The 23,705-nt window shown below is 46.1% G+C and overlaps 2 protein-coding genes across 12 annotated transcripts in view; one reads left to right on the forward strand and one right to left on the reverse strand.

The window, feature by feature from the left end:
* The window catches only part of GGACT (gamma-glutamylamine cyclotransferase), a 78,315-nt gene extending 55,171 nt beyond the window's left edge, over positions 1–23,144 (forward strand). For 3 of the 7 annotated variants that reach the window (XM_039473120.2, XM_074387480.1, XM_003928226.4), the window contains one exon: positions 39–1,108. In XM_039473120.2, coding sequence (XP_039329054.1) covers positions 48–509 — 462 coding nt within the window. In that variant the 5' untranslated portion in view covers positions 39–47 and the 3' untranslated portion in view covers positions 510–1,108. Of the gene's footprint in view, positions 1–38; positions 1,109–17,419 lie in introns of those variants that run through there. The other 4 variants (XR_012514293.1, XR_012514292.1, XR_012514294.1 and 1 more) reach the window with 4 other exon arrangements.
* The window catches only part of PCCA (propionyl-CoA carboxylase subunit alpha), a 445,241-nt gene continuing 422,668 nt past the window's right edge, over positions 1,133–23,705 (reverse strand). For 3 of the 5 annotated variants that reach the window (XM_003928222.4, XM_074387479.1, XM_074387478.1), the window contains 3 exons: positions 17,816–17,956; positions 4,825–4,902; positions 2,193–2,524 (listed from right to left, as the gene is read on the reverse strand). In XM_003928222.4, the coding sequence (XP_003928271.1) occupies positions 2,456–2,524; positions 4,825–4,902; positions 17,816–17,956 (288 nt within the window). In that variant the 3' untranslated portion in view covers positions 2,193–2,455. Of the gene's footprint in view, positions 1,499–2,192; positions 2,525–4,824; positions 4,903–17,815; positions 17,957–23,705 lie in introns of those variants that run through there. The other 2 variants (XR_012514288.1, XM_003928223.3) reach the window with 2 other exon arrangements.

A 23,705-nucleotide genomic window follows, 5' to 3' on the forward strand; every position in this document is an offset into this window, starting at 1 on the left:
CCCGCTGCGGGCTCACCAGTCGCCTCTTCTCCCCGCAGCTCTGCCCGATGGCCCTCCTCTTCGTGTACGGCACCCTGAAGCGGGGCCAGCCCAACCACCGGGTCCTGCGGGATGGCGCGCACGGCTCCGCAGACTTCCGGGCGCACGGCCGCACGCTGGAGCCCTACCCGCTGGTGATCGCAGGGGAGCACAACATCCCGTGGCTGCTGCACCTGCCCGGCTCGGGGCGCCGCGTGGAGGGCGAGGTCTACGCGGTGGACGAGCGGATGCTGCGCTTCCTGGACGACTTCGAGAGCTGCCCGACCCTGTACCAGCGCACGGCGCTGCGGGTGCAGCTGCTGGAGGACCGGGCCCCAGGCGCAAAGGAGCCGCTGGCGCCCGCCGAGGCGCAGTGCTTCGTGTACAGCACGGCTACCTTCCCGCCGGAGTGGGCCCAGCTCCCTCACCACGACAGCTATGACTCTGAGGGGCCACACGGGCTGCGCTACAACCCCCGGGAGAACAGATGAGCGGGGCGGGCAGGGTGGGCCTAGGCATGAGCGTCCTGGTGCTCCGAGATGCTCCCAGCCCAGCCCATGCTGGGTGAAGGCAAAAGCAGAACAGAGCCGTTTCCAAGGAATCCACCGGAAAAGGAACCAATATTTCAGTGGCATCGGATTTTACAAATAATGTTGACATGTAAGTAGCAAGCTGGTTCCCTCCCATCTTTCCACCTGATAAGAAAATTGGAGGATTTTAATTCCCCTAAATGGCATTTAGAGAATTTGTGTGATCACACCCCATTCTTCTTACTCTCCTCTTCCTCCTTGTTCGGTTGTTTTTGTTTGCTCCGCTTTGAGCTCAAGATAACATTTAGGATCAATGTAAAACACTTGGTGTTGCAGCTAGATTTCAGCAGCGCTACTAGACTGATGGTGGCCTGTAGTCCCTGAGAGCTGATTTTAGACGGCTGGGTAAAATTTATAAAGAAGGTCCACAGGGAAAGTATGCTGTGTATCAGAGTGTGTACAGCACCATTCTTCATATTTTTTATATCAAGCTTCACAGCAATATTAAAGGTTATTTAAAATTGAAGTCAATGTTTCGGGAAATAAAATATAAAAGTGTTGGTGCTGTGTCTGACCCCCACTTTTTTTAGTATACTTATTTGGTAGAAGGTTATTTACATTCTGGTCCAAAAAAATAACAGCCACTTGCTGGGAGACACAGCTGAGCACCCAGACTCAAGTGGAAGTTTATCTGAGCCCGGATCTCGGCAGTCAGGCCCCATCTTTGCCCCCTGAAGGGAGAGCATTTGGGGGTGGTCCTTTCAGAGAAGAGCCAACGCATTAGTAATTTGTTCTTCAGACCTGACAGAAGCTTAGCTTCCGAATACAAACAGCACTTAAAATAATTTTAACAAAGCACGAAGTACCAATTACTACCCACCTCCATCTGATAATTGTCAGCATCGACTCAACTTGGTGCACGGCTTTTTGCTTCTGCTTCCCAGCAAAGTCTGAAACATATTCCAAGAATTTCAGAATCAAATGAAAATGCAGCTGCTGTGATCCTCAGTAACCTCGTTCTCTGTTGGGAGAGCTCACTTACTCTTCAACTTAATGGTAGACTGTGATCGCTAACTGCATCTGGTACAAAAACATGATCATTAGTTTTAGCTTCTTTTGCTTAATTGGAAACTTGCTTCACAAAAAAACACAAAAAGGCTGGGATGGGTCTCAGCTCATCAGCCTGTGGCAGCATCAGCCTTGACAGGGTGGGTGAGGCCCCCAGGCACCCTGTGACTGCCCTGCTTGTGCAATGGGGAAGGGACCAGGCAGCATGCTCACCCTCAAAATAGTGCAGACAGAGCATCCTAGGCTGCCAGGAAGCCTCAAGGTGACCTCCATAGGGGTCAGCCATCAGTGCTGCACCCACAGAGAGAGCCACAGCAGGAAGGGGATTGCCTAAATCTGCATCTGCACTCCCCAGTCCTTAAGAAGTTATGAAAATCAGCACCAGGAGTGAGGGCCTCACTTCCAGAAGAAGGCAGGCAATGAGATGAAAAAAGTCAAGTGCTAATAAAGCCAGGCAGAGAAATGACATTTATAGCAAACTTCCGAAAGGATCACAAAGAAATGCTGGTGGTCCACTGGCAGAGCCTGTCGCCTAAGTATACATTGCCCCTTTTTTGAATGAAGACAAACTAATAGTTAGACAAATACTGTTTTATTGATTTCAGTTTGACACTAGGAAATCTCACAGGAGAAGTACAAATCATACATACAGCATTTACATCAATGAAAATTTCCACTGGTGATTTTTTTTGGCAGAATATTGGTCTTGATTCTGTGTAATATGACGATGTGAAATGTAGCTGCATGGGGGTGTTCTGTAAAATGCCTGGATCAGTTGTGTGAAAGCATCACGCAAATGGCGAATTGAATTGGGTGATGACTGAAAGGTTATAAATCATTCATTCCAGTTCCACGAGCAGATCCCCTTCTCCAACTGTGTCTCCAGCTCGACAGTGTACAGATTTCACCTTGAATTTTTAAAAATGCAGGGGGAGGGGAGAGTAAGAATTAGTAACCAGAACCAGGAGGCGGTAGGCTCCTAATCCACTTTTAGAAATGCACAGTCCTGCGGGCCCAGCAGCCCAGGCAGGAGCCGCCCCACCGGAGCCGGTTGGAGGGATCCTGGTGAACGGGGAGGTGCCCTGGTGGCTCTGCCGCACGCCTCCCCTTTCTCGCCTCCTCTGTCCTCAGCACCCTCACAGTGGCCAGCCTGAGGGCTGTGCTCCGCGGAACTCGTGCTGTGGCCTGCGCTCTGGCCCCTCACACTGGGCGCACTCAGGTTGAGGCGGGCTCCTCACTGCCAGGTGACTTCTAACCCCTGGCCTCCCTCTCTTTCTGTGGCTTTAGGTTGTGGAAATGTTCTCTGAGAATTAATGGAATATTTAGTGTAAAAGAAAAAGAACAGAACATTCAATAGTCAGATCAGCTGCTGAGTAAGAGGAGGACTTCCCTAGTCTGAGCGCCACCTTCCTTTTGAAGGAAAACCGAGTCCTCAGCAGCGGTGGGGCTGTGCGGTCGCCCTTTCCAGCATCATGGGTGTGTGGACCGTGCCTTCTTGTCCTACCAATTTTGGTCAATCTTTATCAAATTTTGCTTTCCCAAATTTGTGTTCAGGCTCAATTAGCAAGGGGGTGCTGAGGTGGGGAAAAGACAGTCATCTGACTCGGTGGAGGCTCTGGCTCGTGCCTGAAAATGAACAACGGGTTGGAACTAATCGGCCACTGCAGACCTTGCTGCTTGGACTGAAGAGGCTGCTTTCCACGATGCTCCTGTCTCCATTTAGCAGCCCTCCTACGTGACGTCGTTTTAGTGACGCTACGATTGCCACAGTTGAGGATGTGTTTCCTTTGTGAACTTTTTCTCTGGGAGGAAAAGTGGCCTCGCAGGTAGGAACCAAGCCCTGCTATTCTGCATGGGGGCTTTGGGCCACTTCTGTGGTTCCTGGCTAGGTTGGAATGGAGAGGCCTGGGGATGGGGAGAGAAGAGCGGAATGCACAGCATGGCTCCAGCCATGAGGGTGGAGGGAGATCCAGGCCCTGAGGACGGGAAACCCACTGATGGGTGGCACCACGACCCTTCAGGGAACTAAGGCCAAGTTCATCTCTGCATTAGCACCTCAGTCCCACAGCACAGGGCCCTTGGCGTGCAGCAGACACACCTTCTCAGTCCCCACTACTAGGCCAAGTTCTCATCAGGGACGGGTGTCATGACACTAGCGAGCACAAACATTAAATCCCAGAGAACCAATAAAAGCATCTTTACATCAACAGAAACCAATGTTTTCTTGTTCACTTTTTTACAAAGTAATTTAGAAGGAATTCCTTAAAACACTGCAAATCATGCCGTTTTACTCTCCACATCGCACCAAGACGCCGTAGCTGTCCACACCCCTCCAGCACCGGCATACACCTGGGTCTCTGTTCTCCCTGCCCCTTCTCTGAGAATCAGCTTGATTGCCTTCTGCAGTGACAGAGCATGAGACTGAGGCTGCGTCTCTCTGATGCAAACCTGGTTTTGAACTGATGGATCTCTTTGCGCCCAGTGGTCCCAAGACATGGCCACATGCCCAACATGGCCAGCCCTGCGCTTCCAATCATGCCCCACCCTGCAGACACTTCCCAACCCAAACGGCCCTCGGAAAAGATCTTTACCTACTAATGGGATCCTTATAGTCACAGGTAGAATAATGAAGTTACTGCTTAAAAAGACTTTTCTATTTTCTTCAAGGAAAAAATACACTGAAGTTTCACTATTAATGAATTTCAGTACTAATAGATACTCTCCTTTTTTTCTCCCTAAATAATTAAGTCCCACATGCACATGGGGTTTCAGCTTCTCTTGATCTGCAACTGAATTGTTCTCTTTGCAGAGAAACTGTCTTGAAGAGTTACATTAATTTTTGCAATCTGTAAAACCGTTTCCTGCTGTGTGACCTAAGTCTCAGATAACTAACTGCCTCCAAGACAGATGTAAACATTAAAAATTAAAGACCCCTTAATTTGAAAGACATTAAGGTGAAGAACAATTGTTCTTTGACTACCTGAACATAATATACAGACTTTTTTGGAAGGCACGCTCTGGATGAGGCAGGGACGCATCAGGGCAGAATGGAAAAAGCTCCCAATCCTAGCGGCCTCCTCTGTAAAAGGGAGAAGGGGAAGAGGGCGCCTGGCTCTGTGGTTCCTTTGCAGCCAGATCATCCATGATTCAAAGGTGGACGTTCCTCCGTCACAGGCCGGCCTGGGCTGATGGAGACTTGGGGACTTACCGTGCCAGTTTTCCCAGCTGTCATACTATTCTGCATTTTCATGGCTTCAATCACACAAATTTCTTGACCTTCAGTGACCTAGAAAACAAACGAGTTTTAAAAGCTTCTAATTTTGCAATAATGCTTAGGAATGAAGCCATTACAAAATTATCTTTCAAATGCACCAAAATTTGTGTCTCTAAACAGCTACAAAGATCTCTAATGTTTCCTATTCAAAACTCATCTTTAGGGACAGTAGAGAAAAGCCATTCTCTCTCTCAAAGTCCTTGTTGGAAGAAAGTCAGGGACTTTTTCCCTGACTGGGGAACCCCGGAGAACTGGGGACCCCGGCTGCAGGGCCTACCCTGGGGATCTCTGAGTCTGGCTCTGCCACTAACAGAGGTGCTGGGAAATTGGAATGTCTTCCACTAACCTGAAACCTCCAGAAATCTTTACAGACAGACTCAAGGTTGCCTGAGGTTGAAGGGGGAAGGAGAGTGACTGCTGAAGGATACAGGGTTTTTTTGTTTTGTTTTGTTTTTGAGATGGAGTCTCACTCTGTCACCAGGCTGGAGTGCAGTGGCTCGATCTCAGCTTACTGCCACCTCTGCCTCCCTGGTTCAAGTGATTCTCCTACCTCAGCCTCCCAGAGTAGCTGGGATTACAGGCGTGTGCCACCACACCCAGCTAATTTTTGTATTTTTAGTAGAGTCAGTGTTTCACTATGTTGGCCAGGAGGGTCTTGAACTCTTGACCTTGTGATCCACCCGCCTTGGCCTCCCAAAGTGTTGGAATTACAGGTGTGAGCCACAGCACCTGGCCAGAATACAGGTTTTTTTTTTTTTTTTTTTTTTTTTAAGACAGAGTCTTGCTCTGTCATCCAGGCTAGAGTACAATGGCACAATCTTGGCTCACTGCAACCTCCTCCTCCCAGGTTCAAGTGATTCTCTTTCCCCAGCCTACTGAGTAGCTGGGATTACAGGTGCCTGACACCACACCCAGCTAATTTTTGTATTTACAGAAGAGTAGAGATGGGGTTTCACCATATTGGTCAGGCTGGTCTCGAACTCATGACCTCTTGATCTGCCCACCTCGGCCTCCCAAAGTGTTGGGATTACAGGTATGAGCCACCACACCCGACCTCGTACAGGGTTTCTTTTGGGAGTGATAAAAATGTTCCAAAATGGATTGACAGCTATACAACTCTGAATTGACTAAAACCACTGAATTGTACACTTTCAAGGGCTAAACTGTATGTGAATTACAGCTCAGTATAGCTGTTACCAAAAACAAAACGAAACAAACCAAAACACCAAAAGCACACCTTTCTGTCTGTAGTCCCGGGGAGCTGGGAACAGCTCAGCTCTGGTGCCACGAGGACCACTGCCCCATCCTCTGCACGACACACTAAGTACCCATGATGAGGCAGCTTCTGAAAAGCCCTTCCCCACTGGGAATGACTTCCAGGGAGCTACACACATTCCACACGAGGAGACTGGGAGTGCCCAGGGCCCCCTGCCCAGACTGCGTTCAGAGTTTGCCTTTCATTCTGAGGGGCAGCCAGGCTGAGCTGGGTGGAAGCTCACTGGGGTTAAGCCCAAGGCTTCACTGTAGGAGTTCACCGCGGCTGAAAACCATGCCACACACTCACTTTGCTCTGCCTCGATGGGTCAGCATCCTGAGCCGGCCAGGCTTTTCTCTGCCTTTATGAAAAAGGGCCTCCCAGTCTTTGAAATGGGCAAGTCCAGGTTCCTAGGGCAACGGCTATGGGGAGTGGGTGGGCGTCCTGGCATGGGGCTCCTGGCCCTTCACACCACTGTGGCCATGCTCGTCCAATGCCACTGAAGTGCCTAGAGAATGTTCTTTCCTGAAATCCCCAGATGATCTCAAGTCCCCCTCCAGGCCCCCGTGTGGCACAAGCTGTCTTGCTGGCACTCTGGAGCGCCCGCCCGAGGTGCTCTTTTCCTCTGCTGTTCAGGTGGTGGGCTGCTTTTTCCTGGCACAGAAATATAGGAAGAGAGAGGATGCCAAGGCTTTGGCGCTGGCACAGGAGAGACACCGCACTGAGGAGCTGGGCCTGGAAGCGCTGCCCGCACTGCCCTTTTTGATTCATTTTCACCTGGCATCTGCATTCCAGGGAGAATGAAGAATCGGCCTCAAGAGCTATTTGCAGGGAGATGGGAGGGGCAGCGCAGAGACAATGCAGAGGCCCCAGTCAGGGGCATCAGAACAGTCGCTCCCTCCAGCCGGCATTTTAGAGCCCTTTTTCTCTCTTAAAAGGCAGGCAGGGACCAGGGAAGCAAGAAGCAGGCCTGGTTCACTGTCTGCACCTGCCAGCCAGCTGCACACAGGGGACCCTGGAAGCCCAGCCGTGTCCTCTTTGAAGCTGGACTCACTGTGACCCACTGTGACCCAGGACTGGGCACCTAGGCAACAGGACCGGGGACTCTCTAGGAAATGGATCTGAGACTCTAAAGAACATAATAGAAATGCCATCCAAAAATTAGGAATCCACCTTCCCGCTCTGGGCACCATTCTCTCTCCAGACGGAGAAGCTCCCTGGGGAATGCATGCCGGCCTCCCACACACCCACTCAGCCCTTCCTCTGCAGGCATCTGAGGGCCTAGGACTGGTTGGAGCCCTGTCTCCCCACCACGCACCTCAGCTTCGCATGGGTGGCACAGCCCCTAGCCCCTCTGCCACTTGTCCCCTCCTATCCCATCGCTCAGAATCTGCGGGCCAGACAGGCAGGCAGCTCCTGCTTCTGTTTTACAGGATCTTCAAATAGGCACATTAGCAACTAAAGTGCAAATACGAAGCAGAAATGAGGCCTGGGGATTTCCCAATGTCATGCTGGGGGCAAAGGCCAATCTGAGCCGGCTACAGTTCTACTCTGAACCCACCAGGGCCTGGGAGCAGGCAGGTGGTGGACAGGGGTTTATGGGCTCTGCTGTCGCTGCCACTGACGTTCTTTGTGGCTGGCTCTGTGCTTCTCACATGGGTGATTTGCAAAGAGGTGATGCACAGGTGACTGCAAGTGCTGGGTCCCCGATCGCTCACAGAACACAACCTCGGACTTAGCCTGCTACAGTCGGGAAAAGTGGGGAGGCCTGAAATTAAAACAGTCCTTCCCTCCGACTGTGAGAGTCCCGCAATTCCATTGAAAGGACTTTAAAGAAAGTGTGTCTCTACTGAAGAGATCCCACCTTCTGCCCAACCCACAGCACAGCCCTGAATCATAGAATTAGATCCTCCCTGCTCTATTCTCCTCTCACTCCTGTTTCCCCTCCCTAGTTCCTCTCATGGTGTCCACAGTCTATTTAGAGTATTTAGGCCTATTTATTTATTTTTTTAGAGACAGAATCTCACTCTGTTGTCCAGGCTGGAGTGCAATGGCTGGATCTCAGCTCACTGCGACCTCCACCTCCCAGGTTCAAGCGATTCTCCTGCCTCAGCCTCCTGAGTAGCTGGAATTACAGGGATGCACCACCACGTCCAGCTAATTTTTATATTTTTAGTACATACAGGGTTTCACCATGTTGGCCAGGCTGGTCTCAAACTCCTGACCTCAAGTGATCTACCCACCTTGGCCTCCCAAAGTGCTGGGGTTATAGGTATGAGCCACTGCGCCCAGCTAGATCACTTAGCTGCAAATGAAAACCTAAGTAACCCACTTCTCTATTAACTTTACACAATCTGTTTTGTAGACCATTTTCACTAATTTATCCCAAAGAGATGGTGCTTAAAAACTTCCTTGATGACCTACAAAAGAGTGAGAGACAGCTTGTTCAACAGAATCATGTTCTACCCCAACACACACACACACACACACACACGTGAACTTAATTGAATTTCAACTTGTTTCATCCTTGGGAAAAAATCAAGCTGGAGAACCAAATTTGATAGAAACCAAACATCACAGAACGCAATGGAAATAAACTACGTCTGCCCCAGTCTGTGGGAAGAGTCTGCAGTGGAGGGTGTGCTCCAGGGATGAGCGGGCATGGAACTGGGCTCCTTCCAACAATAGCAACATGCTGCCACTCGGCCACTGGGAGCAGGGGCTCTCACCTTAGGACTTGCGAGCCTTGCTCCCAGCAGCGCTGGCTCTTGCAGAATGCACTGCACACCCTAGGTTCCACGAGGGAGCTGGGCAGTGGGCCCAGTGGAGGCAACACCCTCCTGATTCCCCTGGGGCACCCCGGAAGCCAGGCATTAATTGGGTGCACTGAAAAGGGCCTCCAACATTCCGTCTCCATCAGATGCCCCCATGTGCAGGCCGTTCCTGCAGGATGTGTGTGCACACTTCTCCAACACTTTTGTGAATCATCTGATGAAGACTTAATGACTGTGACAGGATGTCTCCAGTGTTGGACTTACAAAGTGGTCACAAGCCTCGAAAGTCTTTTTGATGAACCTAGTGGGCCTGATGTATTTCCCCGCTCACTGTCTAATTGGTGTAAAGTTTGGAGGTCTGAATCCTGTATCTTTCATCCAGCTTATTGCGTCTTCTCCTTTGACACGGGGTCAGGGTTCACATTCGCATCCCATTATCAGGGCGGCACTCATTAAGCGGGAGTCGGCCTTGCCCCAAAAGAGGCTTGAGAGAAACCTTGGCCCATTTACTCAGCAGATTTTCGCATGTCACGGGGGCCCGAGTGTCACCCAGCGTTGCTCTGTGCTGAAGAGCTGCAGACACCTCCAGCTGATGATGAATTGTGAGTGATGGGAATCAAATCCCGTAAAGCCAGCTGCTTGCCATGGTCGGCAAAATGACTCTAATGGATATAGGCTGCCAATTTTCCAGTTTTACTGGCAAGTCTTCCAAGTGTAATTAAGGGAAGTTATAAATGATATGGAAATCTATCAAGTTCCATTTATTTTCTGAGGACTCTTTCCCCAGAGACTTTTATCTTCAAGCTTATAGTAGGCTTTGTTGTGCTAATGATTTAAACCACTTCTTATTTCTGATTAGAGCCCCCAATATCCCTTCTACCAAGTTCTCTTCACTCCTTCCGCAAAGATTAAAAGACAGAGAACCTTCTCCAGCACTTGCTCCTGCTCAGAAAACAAGCTAAGACAGGGACATATTTAGCAATGCGGATCCTTCAAACTGCAAACTGCCATGGCCACTAAGAACGCTCAAAGAAAGTGCAGGAAGAAAAAGAGAAGAGAAAGGGGGAGAAAAGACCACCAAACATAAAAGGAAGCCCCCGCAAGTCCAGACTTGAAAGTGGTGCTCAATAGCAGATATTCATCAGAAGGTGGTGTCGCTCACTAATGTCATTTGATTTGGAATAAAAGCATGAAAATGATGGCAAAGGCCTAAAATCGGAGATGTAAGGGGTGACTGCACAGTATTCCATTTCTCAATTTCATCCTTCAGAGCCACAAAATGGGGGTGATACAGGGAGTGGATGAGATTTACAGTAACAGCTGTGGTCTCCCACACAAGGGAGGCCCTTCTAATGGGCTGAGGTCTGTTTGGAACAGACGGGGAGTAACAAAACAAGGTTCCCTATTAAGAGTGTGCAGTCAAATTTCTGATGAAGAAAATGACGAGGGAGTCAGGTCTCCTTTAAGATGGCCCCATCCTCTTGTTGTTGCCTGAACCCAGGGCTGTTTTAAAGGCGTTATCATGGAAATATAGGCCAAAGGACATACACAGCATCGAGTGCCCCCACCTCCCAGGAAGCCCACTCTCTAGCAAATGTAAGGAATGCAGAGGAAACGGTGCCAGTGGCATATGGCTTTCCACTGCGCTAAACATTCATACAAAAGACAGGTTCATCAGTCATTGGAGTATCTGGATAAAAAATTAGCTCCTGATGGATGGTATTTTGAGCTTACCTGCTGCTAGTACATTACCAGAGAAATGCAGGTTTTGAAACCCACATGACATTAGAAACTGCAGACCATGAAATACGACACGTGCAGGAGCGCACGATGTACGCCAGATTATACAAAATAATAAATAAGCTATTTAAACCCTCTGCCTAAAATTGGGCCCGCTGCAAGGAACCCTGGGTCACTTCTACGCAGGCCAATTAATGCACAGCATCTGCTGTACAGAAGCAGGGCATGAAGCACTTCCGAATGATTTCGGCAATTAAAAGAAAACTGTTTCCTGCCTGTTCAGACAGCAACTGTTTCAATGCAAGAGTGAGCACCAAATCACTGTGTGCAGCTGAAAAATTAAGTCCCCTTTTTGGGGAAGAAGGGTGGGTGGGAGGAAGAATTTTTATGGAAAAAGGAGGCTTCTTTTGTTGTCCTACGCTCTGTGTTTTTCTGCCAAATTAGACAGAAGGCTCGGAGGGCTCAGCAGCCCGCTGCAGTTTCCGCTTCTGCGGCACTGGCCGCCGGAAAACACGGATCAATATCAGCCCTGCTGACTGCACCACAAAAGTGAAAATCCCTCCATTTCATTGTTCAAGGCTGGTCTACTTGGAACACAGGTGCCTGAATGGCATGCATTTTAAGGCCTTCAGATCTGAAGAAAGGTTCAGTTAACAGTCATAAGAAAAGGCATCTCAGATTGAGTGAAAAGGCACTGCGCACATTTGATTATATTAATAGCAACTTCCTCTTTCGGAGCTGGTAAGATAGGCTGGTAAATATCCCCTGATATTTCCCGAAAAAGAAACGTATATTCACATCCCAACATTTTCATGTAAAGCGAGACGGGGAAGAGGCCACGGGAGACTGTGCCGTATCTGAGCAAGGATGGAACCATCATCAAATTACAAAGAGACAAGGCGACAGGAGAGGTCCTTCTGCAGCTGAAGGCTCCTCTAGTGGCCCATGCACGAGCGGCCTCACTCTGGAGGGCTCGGGGACCAGGGGCCATCCGTCCAGCCCCACTGCTGGCTCTGGACTGCAGGCACACATGCCGTCTGCCCAGTGCTCCCCTTGTCTCTCGAGTAGGGCTCCCCAGAACTAGCCAACACTCAAGGGGTAAAGGGCAGAAATACAGACTTGTGGCCAATATAAAACAAGTCCAGTTTCTCTTACAATTCCTTAAAATGAAGAAAAATACGACTCCCTACTGCCCTCTAAGTTAGCTCAAAACCAGAGCCAAAGCCCACAGTTACAAAGAGAACTAGTGAAAACTGATGTCACTCACAATGCCTTCGGAAAACAGCCTGCATCCTCTACCTTTGTCAAGCATGCTACTTTAAAGGATTCTGTGAAAGGATGATTTTTGTAAACTTTTATTTTTAGCAAAAGAGAAAAGGGTATTTTAAATCTTGATAAGGTTGAGAATGGTCACTTACAAAAATGTTTAAAACAAAGAAAACACACCTTCTACTCCCAAGCAGATCATTCCTGAAAAATGAAATCAAACACCAAGCTTGGAGAGGACTCTCCTATATTTAATATACTAATCCATATAACTATTTTTATATCAATAATTATCACTGAGTAAATTAAACTGTAAAATTCCCAGATTGTTACCTCCAACAAAACCAAACTCTAAAAATCAATGTTATCTGGAAAAGATTAAAAGGCCAAATCCGGGGGCAGTTGTTACCTCTGAAGAAGACAGGATGGGAATGAGACGGGGCGCTTGGCACAGGGAAAGTGCATATCTCATTGTTTTTTTTTTTTTTTTTTTTTTTTTTGAGACGGAGTTTCGCCCTTGTTACCCAGGCTGGAGTGCAATGGCGCGATCTCGGCTCACCGCAACCTCCGCCTCCTGGGCTCAGGCAATTCTCCTGCCTCAGCCTCCTGAGTAGCTGGGATTACAGGCACGTGCCACCATGCCCAGCTAATTTTTTGCACTTTTAGTAGAGACGGGGTTTCACCATGTTGACCAGGATGGTCTCGATCTCTCGACCTCGTGATCCACCCGCCTCGGCCTCCCAAAGTGCTGGGATTACAGGCTTGAGCCACCGCGCCCGGCCTTATCTCATTGTTAAATAACATTTGAATCACGTATGGAAATGGTAAACAGAGGACACAGGAGTGCTTGTTGGATTCTTCCCTGTTACTTTCTGGATGTTCGTAGTGTTTCATAATTTTAAAGTTTTCAAATGTTAACGGATGCAAGGATCTGTGTGTGCGTGCTGTGGGATACAATCTGAGGTTTGGGTGAAAACTGGCATCTTGTCAAATAAACTGCTTGAGTAACTATTGCTATAAAATATGTAAATTTAATTATTGCAATTATCTGATGATTGTAAATCAAGGTATCCAGAAACTGGAAACTGTGTCAAGCAGCCAGACTCGCCCCTCTGACAGGGAGAGATGCAATGACCGACCCTGGGCTTCGTGAGGCACACAGGCACAATGCCAGACGAGTGCATGCTGCGAGGGCCCAGCCCTGCCTTCTCTTTAGGATTCTTGAGAGCTTATGAAATTTTCAAATCTTGTTCCATATTTTTTTTTTTTTAAGACAGAGTCTCTCTCTGTTGCCCAGGCTGGAGTGCAGTGGCTCGATCTTGGCTCACTGCAACCTCCGCCTCCTGAGTTCAAGTTGTTCTCCTGCCTCAGCCTCCCAAGTGGCTGGGACTACAGGCACATGCCACCACACCCAGCTAATTTTTATATTTTTAGTAGAGACAGGGTTTCACCGTGTTAGTCAGGATGGTCTTGATCTCCTGACTTCATGATCCACCCACCTCGGCGTCCCTAAGTGCTGAGATTACAGGCGTGAGCCACTGTGCCCGACGTATCTTGTTTCTTTAAGAAATAAAAAACAAAGGTATCTCGCCAAGTCTGCCAGTTCTCCATGATCGGCTAAGCTCCATTACATGAGGTTTAGAGACAAAGGGGAGGTGTGGACATCATACTCCGGGATGGGATGGGGTGCCTGTGTCTCGTGGCCTGTGGTTGCCCACCTGCTTGGGAGCCTCCCTGTCAAAGGAGCTCCTGCAAGAAGGAAACAAATCGGGTGAAGTGTGAGTGGTGCTGCTGCCAGCGCTTGTCAGGTGATCCTTTCACTGGCACACTGTACATACAGTAGCCCCCACCACCTTTTTTTTTTTTTTTTTTTGCATTTACAGCATTGTTCACAAAAGGAACAACCCCAAACACCTCACCGCCCTTCTGCTAAAGGTCAATTTCATCACAAGGTGGATCTTCTCCTCTTAGCCCCACAAAATATCCCAAAGTCTAACTAATATTGAATGGGCTAATTCGCAAGAAAAATCAGCGACAGGTACTTAATTTCAATCTATTCTTTCACTTAGTTTCACTATTGTTAAGAAAGAAAGAAACGCAAATGAGTATATAGCCAGCTGGTGGTTCATTTCTCACTTAATTGTTGGTGTATATTTTTTGATGCAAATCTGTGATGACTGCAGAATACAAACATTACTTCGAAGAATCCTGGCGGGGCTCGGTGGCTCATGCCTGTAATCCCTACACTTTAGGAAGCCAAGGTGGGTAGATCACCTGAGGTCAGGAGTTCGAGACCAGCCTGGCCATCATGATGAAACCCCCATCTCTACTAAAAATACAATAAATTAACCGGGTGTGGTGGTGAGTGCCTGTAATCTCAGTTACTCAGGAGGCTGAGGCAGGAGAATCACTTGAACCTGGGGGCAGAAGTTGCAGTGAGCCGAGATCACACGACTACACTCCAGCCATGGCAATAAGAGTGAAACTCTGTCTCAAAAAAAAAAAAAAAAATCTTAACTAAATTCAATATTAAAATACCTCCCTGGTGACTATTTTATGGGGTTTTGTTTTGTTTCTGTTATCAAGCCTAACAAAGCAAATGTGCGCATCATGACTATTTTATACTTCAAAGTCAAAATGAAAATTATGTAATAAATTCAAGCAGCTGTTAAGTTGAAATTAACGTGGAAAAATGTATTCTACCATTATTCTGAAAAATATGTATTTTTAACATTTCTGTTCAAGAGTATCATAAAGATAGTTAAAAACATTGAGTCATGCTAACTTTGATTACAGAAGTGCTCCCAGTTTACGGTAGTGTTACATGTCTAGGAAAACAGTTTTCAAACTGAAATGGTTACTGCAGAAACATTTTCAGAAGGCATGTGAAAAGGCATGTAAAATTTATTCTATCAGTTGTTTTCTAAATTATATTAGTGATTTTTGACTTTAACAATCCATTACTTTCTTATTGATTTGTTTGCTTACATGCATTTTACTGTATATTAACACCCTCTCTCCGCATGCTCAAAAAAACGGTGACACAGTCATTTCAAATGTGATCTGCCTGCTACATTTAATGTTAAATAGTATGTAACAAACACGGAAAAAGTATTAGGGACTTTTGCTATGTGAACCCTAGGGAAGCTCTTCACATGAAACCCAGCTTCTGTGTTTAGGGCAGGGAGAGTGTTTCACATGAATGCGTTCACAGACCCTGACACACCAAGCCCTGAGTGGATTCATTACTTCTCAACAGCCACCCCACGTCTCTTCTTCCTGAGGTTTTTAAACTGTGTTCAGAGTGTTCACGTCACACAACAGATTTGTTCATCACGATTTATGCGACACTTTTTTCGAACTTATTGCCAGGCCCACCATTCTAAGATTGGTCAAGTAAAATTGAGCTAAACACAAACATGATAGGTTACTGGAATTTAAATGATAAAAAGTAACATTACAAAGAAAAACAGAATACTTGTAAGGCCCTTAGTAATTTTGGGGTCCTTATTTTCCTTGAAAATACACCAAGGAGATGGAGTCCATTATCTTCCCACCCATACAAGGGGACCCTCCAGCTCGGCTATTGTTAGTGCAGAGGAAAACGCAACCCGCCCGGCAGGGTTAAAATCACTGGAAACCACCAAACTTCAACGTTACAAGCAGTGTTTTCTTATAACAGCCTCAAGTAAGTGCCTCTGGTCCAGGGAAGTTCCTTGTGTTTTAATGACACAAAGCAGAATGCAATTATAGAAGTTGTTCTAAGAGCCAACGATTCAACTTCTCGGGCTGCATTGGATTTCAGTATTAGGGGTCTGGGGCATTTTTTACAAGCAGTAATCCAGGAGAAAAGACTGTTTTATCAAAACACAATGGCACAGACTACGAAAGGAAGCTCTACAAGTACCAAAAGAGACAAAAGCAAGTGTATGCCCCACCTGAGCAGCCCCCACAAACAGCACTTAGGAGGAGCTGATGGATCCCGAGATCGTGAGCTGATTCACCAGGCAGGCCCCCCGGGTACTCTGACTTTAAAGGAATGCATAAAATACAGGCCCCACTGCTCTGCGGTAACATATTTTTAACAATCAGTACTCAAATTAAACCATTCTTAATGAGTACGCACATTTAATTATTGGTGGGTGTTTTCAATATCTGAGCTACATCAATGAACCCAGGACTAATATCACATTGTTCCCATTTACTAAATGCCTTGCTTTTCCACATTCAATTATTAACCAGGAAATGGAACATACAAAGGCCAAACCCTTTCGGTATGTGGGAAAGCTAGATCAGGAGCCAGCAGCTGTTAAGAAACCAGAAGGCTACACTGATCTGGCCTTGGGAACACCCCATTTACTGCCTATGAGCAGCCTCCGTGAGGGCCACTGGGCAGACGGGACCAGGGCAGCAGCCTCACCCTCTCTCCCTCCAGGCTTGAGGCAGGAGTGGTCTCGCTCTTTTTTGCCCTACTTCCCACCACTCAGGTGTGGATTCAGGTGTTAGAGAAGGATTTAAGGAAAACACTCACTCACACACACACACACACACACACACACAGAGAGAGAGAGAGAGAGAAAAGGATTTAAGGAAAAACAAACACGTGTTAGAAAAGGATTTAAGGAAAACACATACACACATACAGAGTGTTAGGAAAGGATTTCACACACACACACACACACACACACACACACACACACACGCTCTCTCTCTCTCTCTCTCTCTCTCATGGCCTCTTCCAAATCCTTAACACTTGGGCATTAGACAGTCTTAATGAGGGCTTTCTTCCAGGAGTATCAACGCTTTCAAAGCAAACAATAATTCACAGCTACGTAGACTCTTTTATGCCTTTCTTAAAGAGCTGATAGTTCTATTTCTGTATCACCAGGTAAAGCAACTGTTAAGTCAGTTTTCTAACTTCACATATTAGTTTCAGAGCTGATCATTTAAACAACTAAAACTGATCATGTTTTCTTGATATTTACATTATTGCAAATGCTTTTCTAGAAGCCAAAGCCAACAACATGATTTTTTTCCCTCAATGTTAAGAGGATATTTTATCTATACTAAGAAATCAGGAGGCATTAAAATGTAAGCCCCAGTGACCTGAGATACAAAATAGCACCCCCACCTCATCCATGAGAGACAGTCATGTCTGGCTATTTTCCTGCACATGAATAAAAATGCAAGTATCTAAGTGTCCCCAGAAACCTTGTTGCCTCCTAAACTGTTTTCTTTTCACTTTTGCTGCTCATCGGTAGAGATTTCTATCCATGTTCTAAGAAAACGTGTGTATCCTACCAATTCATCCATAGCAGGTTATCTCGAGACTGAGTGAGGAAATAATATAGCTTTGATTTGTGCTTTAATGTCACAAGATCAAGATGAAAAATTTCCAACTGTGATGCTACATTTTATTTACCAAGTAACGGAAGTGCTCTGGTACTGTGCAGATTGCAGAATTAACCTTTCCTTAACTCTTCTTCCCAATTAGACATTTATTCCAGGAATCATGCAAAAAGTTCCCCCTTGGCGTATTATTCCCTGGCATGAGTTCTTCAAGGAAGCTTTGAGCACAGCAAACAAGAGAGTAAGTAACACCTTTAAGTAAAGTACTTCCCAAAACACTGCATTTGCGAAATGACAGATGAAACTGGACTTCTTTCTGTTCCACTCCCAGATCATTTGGGAGGGGAGGCGCTGAGAGTCCTGGCACTCACCTGATGCAAACGTGAAACAGGTAGACAACGCAAGAAAGCGATTTTGCTGTTTGGTGGGGGTCAGTTAAGAAAGAACTGCCAAGAGCCGAATGGTGCTGCACCCTCAGCCATCATTCTGGAAGGGGAAGTCTGAGGCCAGCATGTCCTGCAGACACACACACAGCCCTTACCATGTCTCCAGGCTTGACAGAGACAGCCACCACCACTCCGGGCATCGGGGAATGCAGAACACTGCTTGTGTCCTCAGCCACTTTTTCCAGCATAAATTTGTTCAATTCTGCGGCAAGTTTGGTTAAGATATGCACCTTGTACTTAGGAAAAAACAAAACAAAACCATAAATCAGTTTAAATGAACTTTTCCTCAAAAGTGGCATTCATTCTAAATCAGTTTTTTACTTTTAAATTCAAATTATACTAACAGCCTTCAATTCAAATGGTTCTCAATTGCTGCACACATCAAAGTATTTGTTCTGTCATACATTGTGAGCTAGTTATTTCAGAAATTTCTTGAAATAAGGACTATTCCAGTTATTAATCTTAATCAGCGATAAATATCATCCTCTATCTTTAAGAAACAATCTTAAAACATGATAGAGAAAACAGAATTTTAGTTGTATCCCCTTCACCTCCTACAAACTTATCCCCATGAAGGCAAATCCCGTGAGCTGGGCCGGCCCCCAGGGATGGAGGACGTGCCATGTGGACAGGCGCCAGTAGATGGCAGCAGATGGCTGTCGCAGGCTTCCCACAGCCCTCCAAGAGCGGCTGCACCACCTATCATCAGTAAGTTAAGACAAAGGGGCTCAGTGTTCATTTTGGGCAAAATGGTATTTAAAATTCCATTTTTTTGAATTTGTCATAATTCATGATTGAAAAAGTTGGCTTTTCTTAAAGGCACAACATGACACAGTCTTTCTGATTTCACAAGATGGTTAGGAAGGGGGCATAAGAATACCTTCTGCACTGAGAGACAATAATGTGAAGGTGTTACAAACACGGATGGAAAACAGTATGCACAGACAAGTATTTTCACAGCACCTTCTGCAGGCGGCTCGCAAACAATTAGGGGCATGTTCAGGGCAGTTCAGTGGAGCAGAACATTTCCAAAACAGAGAATTCCCATCCTCTCCGTGAGTAAATCTATGAGCCACAGTTTGCCCTATCCACGTAGAAAGAAGATAAAATGGCTTGAGGAAGTGTCTCTCGGTGAAACTGGAACCACCACCTTGAGGTTCTGGATTCCTACCAGGTCACATTTCTCTTGGGTAAGAAAGAAGCAGCAGCAGTGACACAGCTCCGTTTTGTTCAAAAAAAAAAAAAAAAAAAAAAAACCTGCTGTAACTCAAAGCCTCCTGTGGGCACCATGATGGCAGGGATGCAAAAACAAAATATAATTCCCCCTTTAATTCTGTGTGGGGAGGGTGGAAATCTCTAAGTGCCTCTTCACAGGCCTATTGAAAAGGGTGGGGGGAGAGCTTTGACGGCCTAAGTTCCAAGTGGATTTGCGGCACTGTGACAGGTTGAATAATAACATCTTTTGCATGTTTCTTTACTCCTGAGCGTGTGTTTTGCAATCAAGACGTAGAAGCGTCTGCCAGTTTCTGAAGGCTATGATCCTTAAGTGAAATTACAGTGCAAATAAAAGCTTTTTGCTCCTATTAAAATTCATCTGAGTCATAAGTGGTGAGGGAAAACAGCGAGGAGAGTGCACACTGCTGTCAGTCTAACAAACATTCTGGGCAGAGGGACTATTTATCAGTGGTGAACTGTACCTCCAAGTCCTTCATTAAATCAATGGGGGAGGGTGTGGAGGGACAGAGGAGAATATAATTGGACCAAATTGCACAGTTTTTGTATCGGTGCTGTGTGCCATGGGGAAAAAATCCAACATCACTAGAGACATTAGAGTCAACGAAAAAGTTACTTTTCTAGTTGGTGTCACCCTGAGCTGTGCCTTCTATGTGAGTGACTTGCAACGTGCCTTATTCAGTTTTCAGCGTAGCACACAGATCTGTTTTTCTCTTGTGTTTTGCAGAATCTGACTTCAAAATGTGAAGCCTAAATTCAGGAAAAGTATCCTCATACATTGAGAATATGATTTACCGCATTTCCCCATAGTGGATGTACTCCAAAACTACGTTTAGTTATATCACAGATCGGCCTGCACACCAACAAAGTGCTAAGACTGTATTTAGCTTCATTTCTCCCAAGAAATTACAAGATTCTGACTAAAACTGGATCCTTTTACTATTTTTATAATTTTCATCTTTCAGATTCCTTTCTCTGTAGGACTCCTGCTTTGCTTGGAAAGAGATGTAAAAGAGTCATAAACTCAATGCCTTTAGATGCAGTCTTTGTTATTGATGAGATGTTCCTTTTCCTTTTGTATTTGTTTATTGTTCTTAAATCTGTTTGGGGCATAAGTGACTTATTGTAATAGCAAGTAAAAAATAACAATGGGGTAAACTCCTCCAGAGAGGCCTTGGTGCAAATAGTTGGTTTAGAAATGACCTTTCTGAATATAAAAAGAGGAGGCAGAGATAGATTCTCTTTTTAAGATTACCTTTGATGTTGTCCTGACCCCGTGAGTGTACCACACAAACATGCCTTCTTAAAACAACCTCTCAGCTGGCCCGTGCTGCACCACACGGGGCGCGTGCCGGGATGGGGCCCAAGCGGGGTGCAGCACACGGGCCCATCAGAATGAACTGCCTGGTGAGAACCGTAAAAGCTTTTTGATGCCCCAGAAAAGAAGTCATTTAAGAATGTACACCAGGGCTTTCCGAGCTTATGATCAAAACTGCTATTTATTGGCGTCTCTGGATTCTTTGGGGGCACAGAGCAGCCAATGCTTTGTGAGACTTCAGGAATGTGCCCCTACCCAGACCACAGGGCACAAGCTGGTTTCGTCATGGGCATTTCAATATTCCTCATGGACTGGGAGAAACTCCCCTAGAGAGTTTTAAGTTTTTGTGGTTGATAAATCACAAAGTTGATATTTGGGGTAGGAATCCGAGACTCTGAAGGCTCGTGGACAGGACAGAGTGGCAGGATCCCAGAAGCAGCCAGGTTTCCCGTCGTTCCCTGGGTAGGGGGAGGAAATGCCAGCGGGTGGCAGGCAGCTGCCTGTCGGTGGGGCTGGGCTGCCATGGAGCCGGAAGATGATTCACTCCGATTAGCTCTGGGCTGGTCAGTGCACAGAACCTCACTTCGCTGGCTTAGGAACGTATTCTCTAGACCACACAGCCAAATGAATGTAATGTTCTTGAAAAACAGCTCACCACATAACTTAGAACAGAGAACAGGTGCTCTCTGGGCTTGGCCTGGTAGACTCCTCAACCCACACATGACAGTAATGGGAGGTGTTATCTAATGACCCAGTTACGGAAAAGTGACCCCAGCCCGGGTCTCGAAGCAAATTAATTTTATGGCCTCTACAGTTTGAAACCATGTCTAACAAGAAAATTTCTCCCAAAAGTTTAAAGAAAAGGAATCACAGCTGACATAAAAGGATCAGGAAGAAAGCCACAAGAGGTGGACAATTACAAGGAACACCAGTGGGATTGTTTTTAAAATTGACGCACAGCTCTTCCATGGAGACTGATGAAAGGCCAGGGGCTGGGAGTGGCTGCTGGAGGAGAAGGGGGAGACGTGTTACAGTCTGGGCAAGATAGGAGCTTTCTAACTGGGCCTCACTAAGAAAAGCATCCTGCAACTGGGCTCGTGTGCCTGCGCTCCCGCACTCCAGAACTCAGCACCCAAAGACAGCAAAGAATCACCCACTGTGAGGCACACTCCACTTAGACAGGTACAGAGAATGCCACGCTGGTGGGTGCTGTATTTGTTTAGTTCATGCACCTCCTTAACAGCATTAAATGCATGCGATTCTTTCCACAGCCTACAGAAGTACCGGTAATTTAATTCTGCAGACCCCATGCGCTGTGTTGCGATGGTTCTGAGGTCCGAGGCTGCTCCCAAAGTGAGTGCTTGCAGTTTGCTGTACAGTTTTCAGCTGTGACTTCAGAGCCTCCGGTGCCACCATCAGCCTCCGTTCCTCTTCAAGTGGGCTCACTTCCAGTTTCCACTTCTAAGTCATTCTTCCAGTAACAATTAGGATATGCACAGGTGAGCGACTGCTAATGTTCTTCCACTACCGTCAACTGTTGGCCATCTCAGTCAACAACAACTCAAGGGCAAGTGCTGTCTTTGACTGTAAATCACTGTGCATTAATTATCCTAGTATCTCAAAGCACAGGCCAAATACTGTCCACGCAACCCCAAGTAAGGTGGTAGACACTTTTCTTCGGAGAGTAGGCTCTCTTCCTAGTCAAGGTTTTACAGTTGGCCCTAAATGTCTCCAACATGAAGCTCTGTCTTCATTTCCAGTGCAGCAGTAACAGGCGACACTCAAATAGTCCCCTAAATCTACTTTCCTAACTCAGAGCTGGGGAAATAGCGTCAGTGTTTTTCAAGGAAAGGGCAAAATGCAAAAATGATGCATCTTTAAAAGTACTGGGATGTCAGAAAAGCAGAAAAAAACTAAATTAAAACATTTCAGTGAAATGAGACTGGTAATTCAACCACGTTCTTTTCTAAATTATTTGTGGGGTATACAATTGTCACTTGAGGAAGACACAGCAAGGTTCAGAGCCATACAAAATCATTTCCCTCTACTTCTCCACAAAGGGCCCAGTCACCCGATATGTGAGCTACGCCACCACCACCAATCTCTAAGACACAACAGTGAAAACGCACAGCATCGAAGCCTATGGCTGTCCTTCCTTTGGACGTGCAACCCAGGCGAAGAAGCTGACATGAACGGGCAGCAGCTAAGGCGCAGGGCGCGCCACAGCCTCCTACAGCTGCAGTCGCTGGAGCAGCCTGTTAGCATAATGCTGTGACAACTCCATCAGCGCAGTCTCAAGGTAGCTGTCAATCAGGATGCATCATTTAATCCAACAGCACTCGGAGGACTTTCTCCTACAAGCGACATGACAGCATATCTACAGCTCTATTTATATCAGCGCCCAGTTGTGTTTACAATGTTGTTGTAATTAGAAAAGATGCAACAGGCAGCAATATTATTGAGATTTCCATTTTGCAGTATTGCCCTGTAAAGTGTGATCTTGCTTCACAGAGTCATGCTAAATGACAAAAGGCTATTTTCTTCAATCTCCCAGCTCAGACAGCACTTCATTTGCAGCTATCTATAATTAGATTAATGGTGTAGTGCGGTACAAAGCAGGCCCACTTCACATCAGATAGCATATGAATTAGGACAAACACTTATTTCAATTCCAGGCAGAGAAAGCAATGACTGGGGTATTTAGCATACCCTTTATGGTGGAATGAGATGTTAATTGTGTACCATTACCTCTAAACTGCTTGCTTGTTGTATAAATCACTGTGCTAATTGATGCAGAGATAGAAATGTAGCCACAGGCAAGAAAGCAAAGGAATGAGAGCTGAAGATGGTGGATAAAAGATTATCGAGTAAAACCATATGGAGATGAGGTTCCTTTGAAACCTTTGCTTTCTGCCCATGAGCAGGATTTCTTCAAGTACAACAAAACTCTGGTACCAGAAAAGAAAATTTAATTTTTTTACATTCCTTTTTAAAAACACAAATTCTCCTTAAAAGTTCTGGCCGTCAGAAATCCAAGTAATAGGTATGTGGAATTCATCTTAATATACATTTATAAAAACATGGAATGTGTAGTTTTCAATAGTCAGAGCTCCTTATCTGGGTTTTAGGCTCATGGGTTAATAAGTAACACTTGTAAACTATACCTGAAGCAGATGTTTCTGGCCCATCCACAGGACAAAAACAGATTCATTCCCAAGGCTTGAAGTCCTTCTTTCAGACTTAAACTATGCTGGTTTAGATCTGTTATAGATTCTAATTGTGTAGAAACATTTATTCAGGATGTGAATCCAACAGAACAAAATCATTTTCATCTACCATTGAAACAATGATTTTAACCCCATCACCTAAACACTGAAATTAGACTACTCCAACTTGAAGAGAGATATTCTTCCTTGTTTTTCTAAAACTAGCAA

This window comes from Saimiri boliviensis, chromosome 16 (assembly GCF_048565385.1).
Source record: "Saimiri boliviensis isolate mSaiBol1 chromosome 16, mSaiBol1.pri, whole genome shotgun sequence".
Lineage (NCBI taxonomy): Eukaryota > Metazoa > Chordata > Mammalia > Primates > Cebidae > Saimiri > Saimiri boliviensis.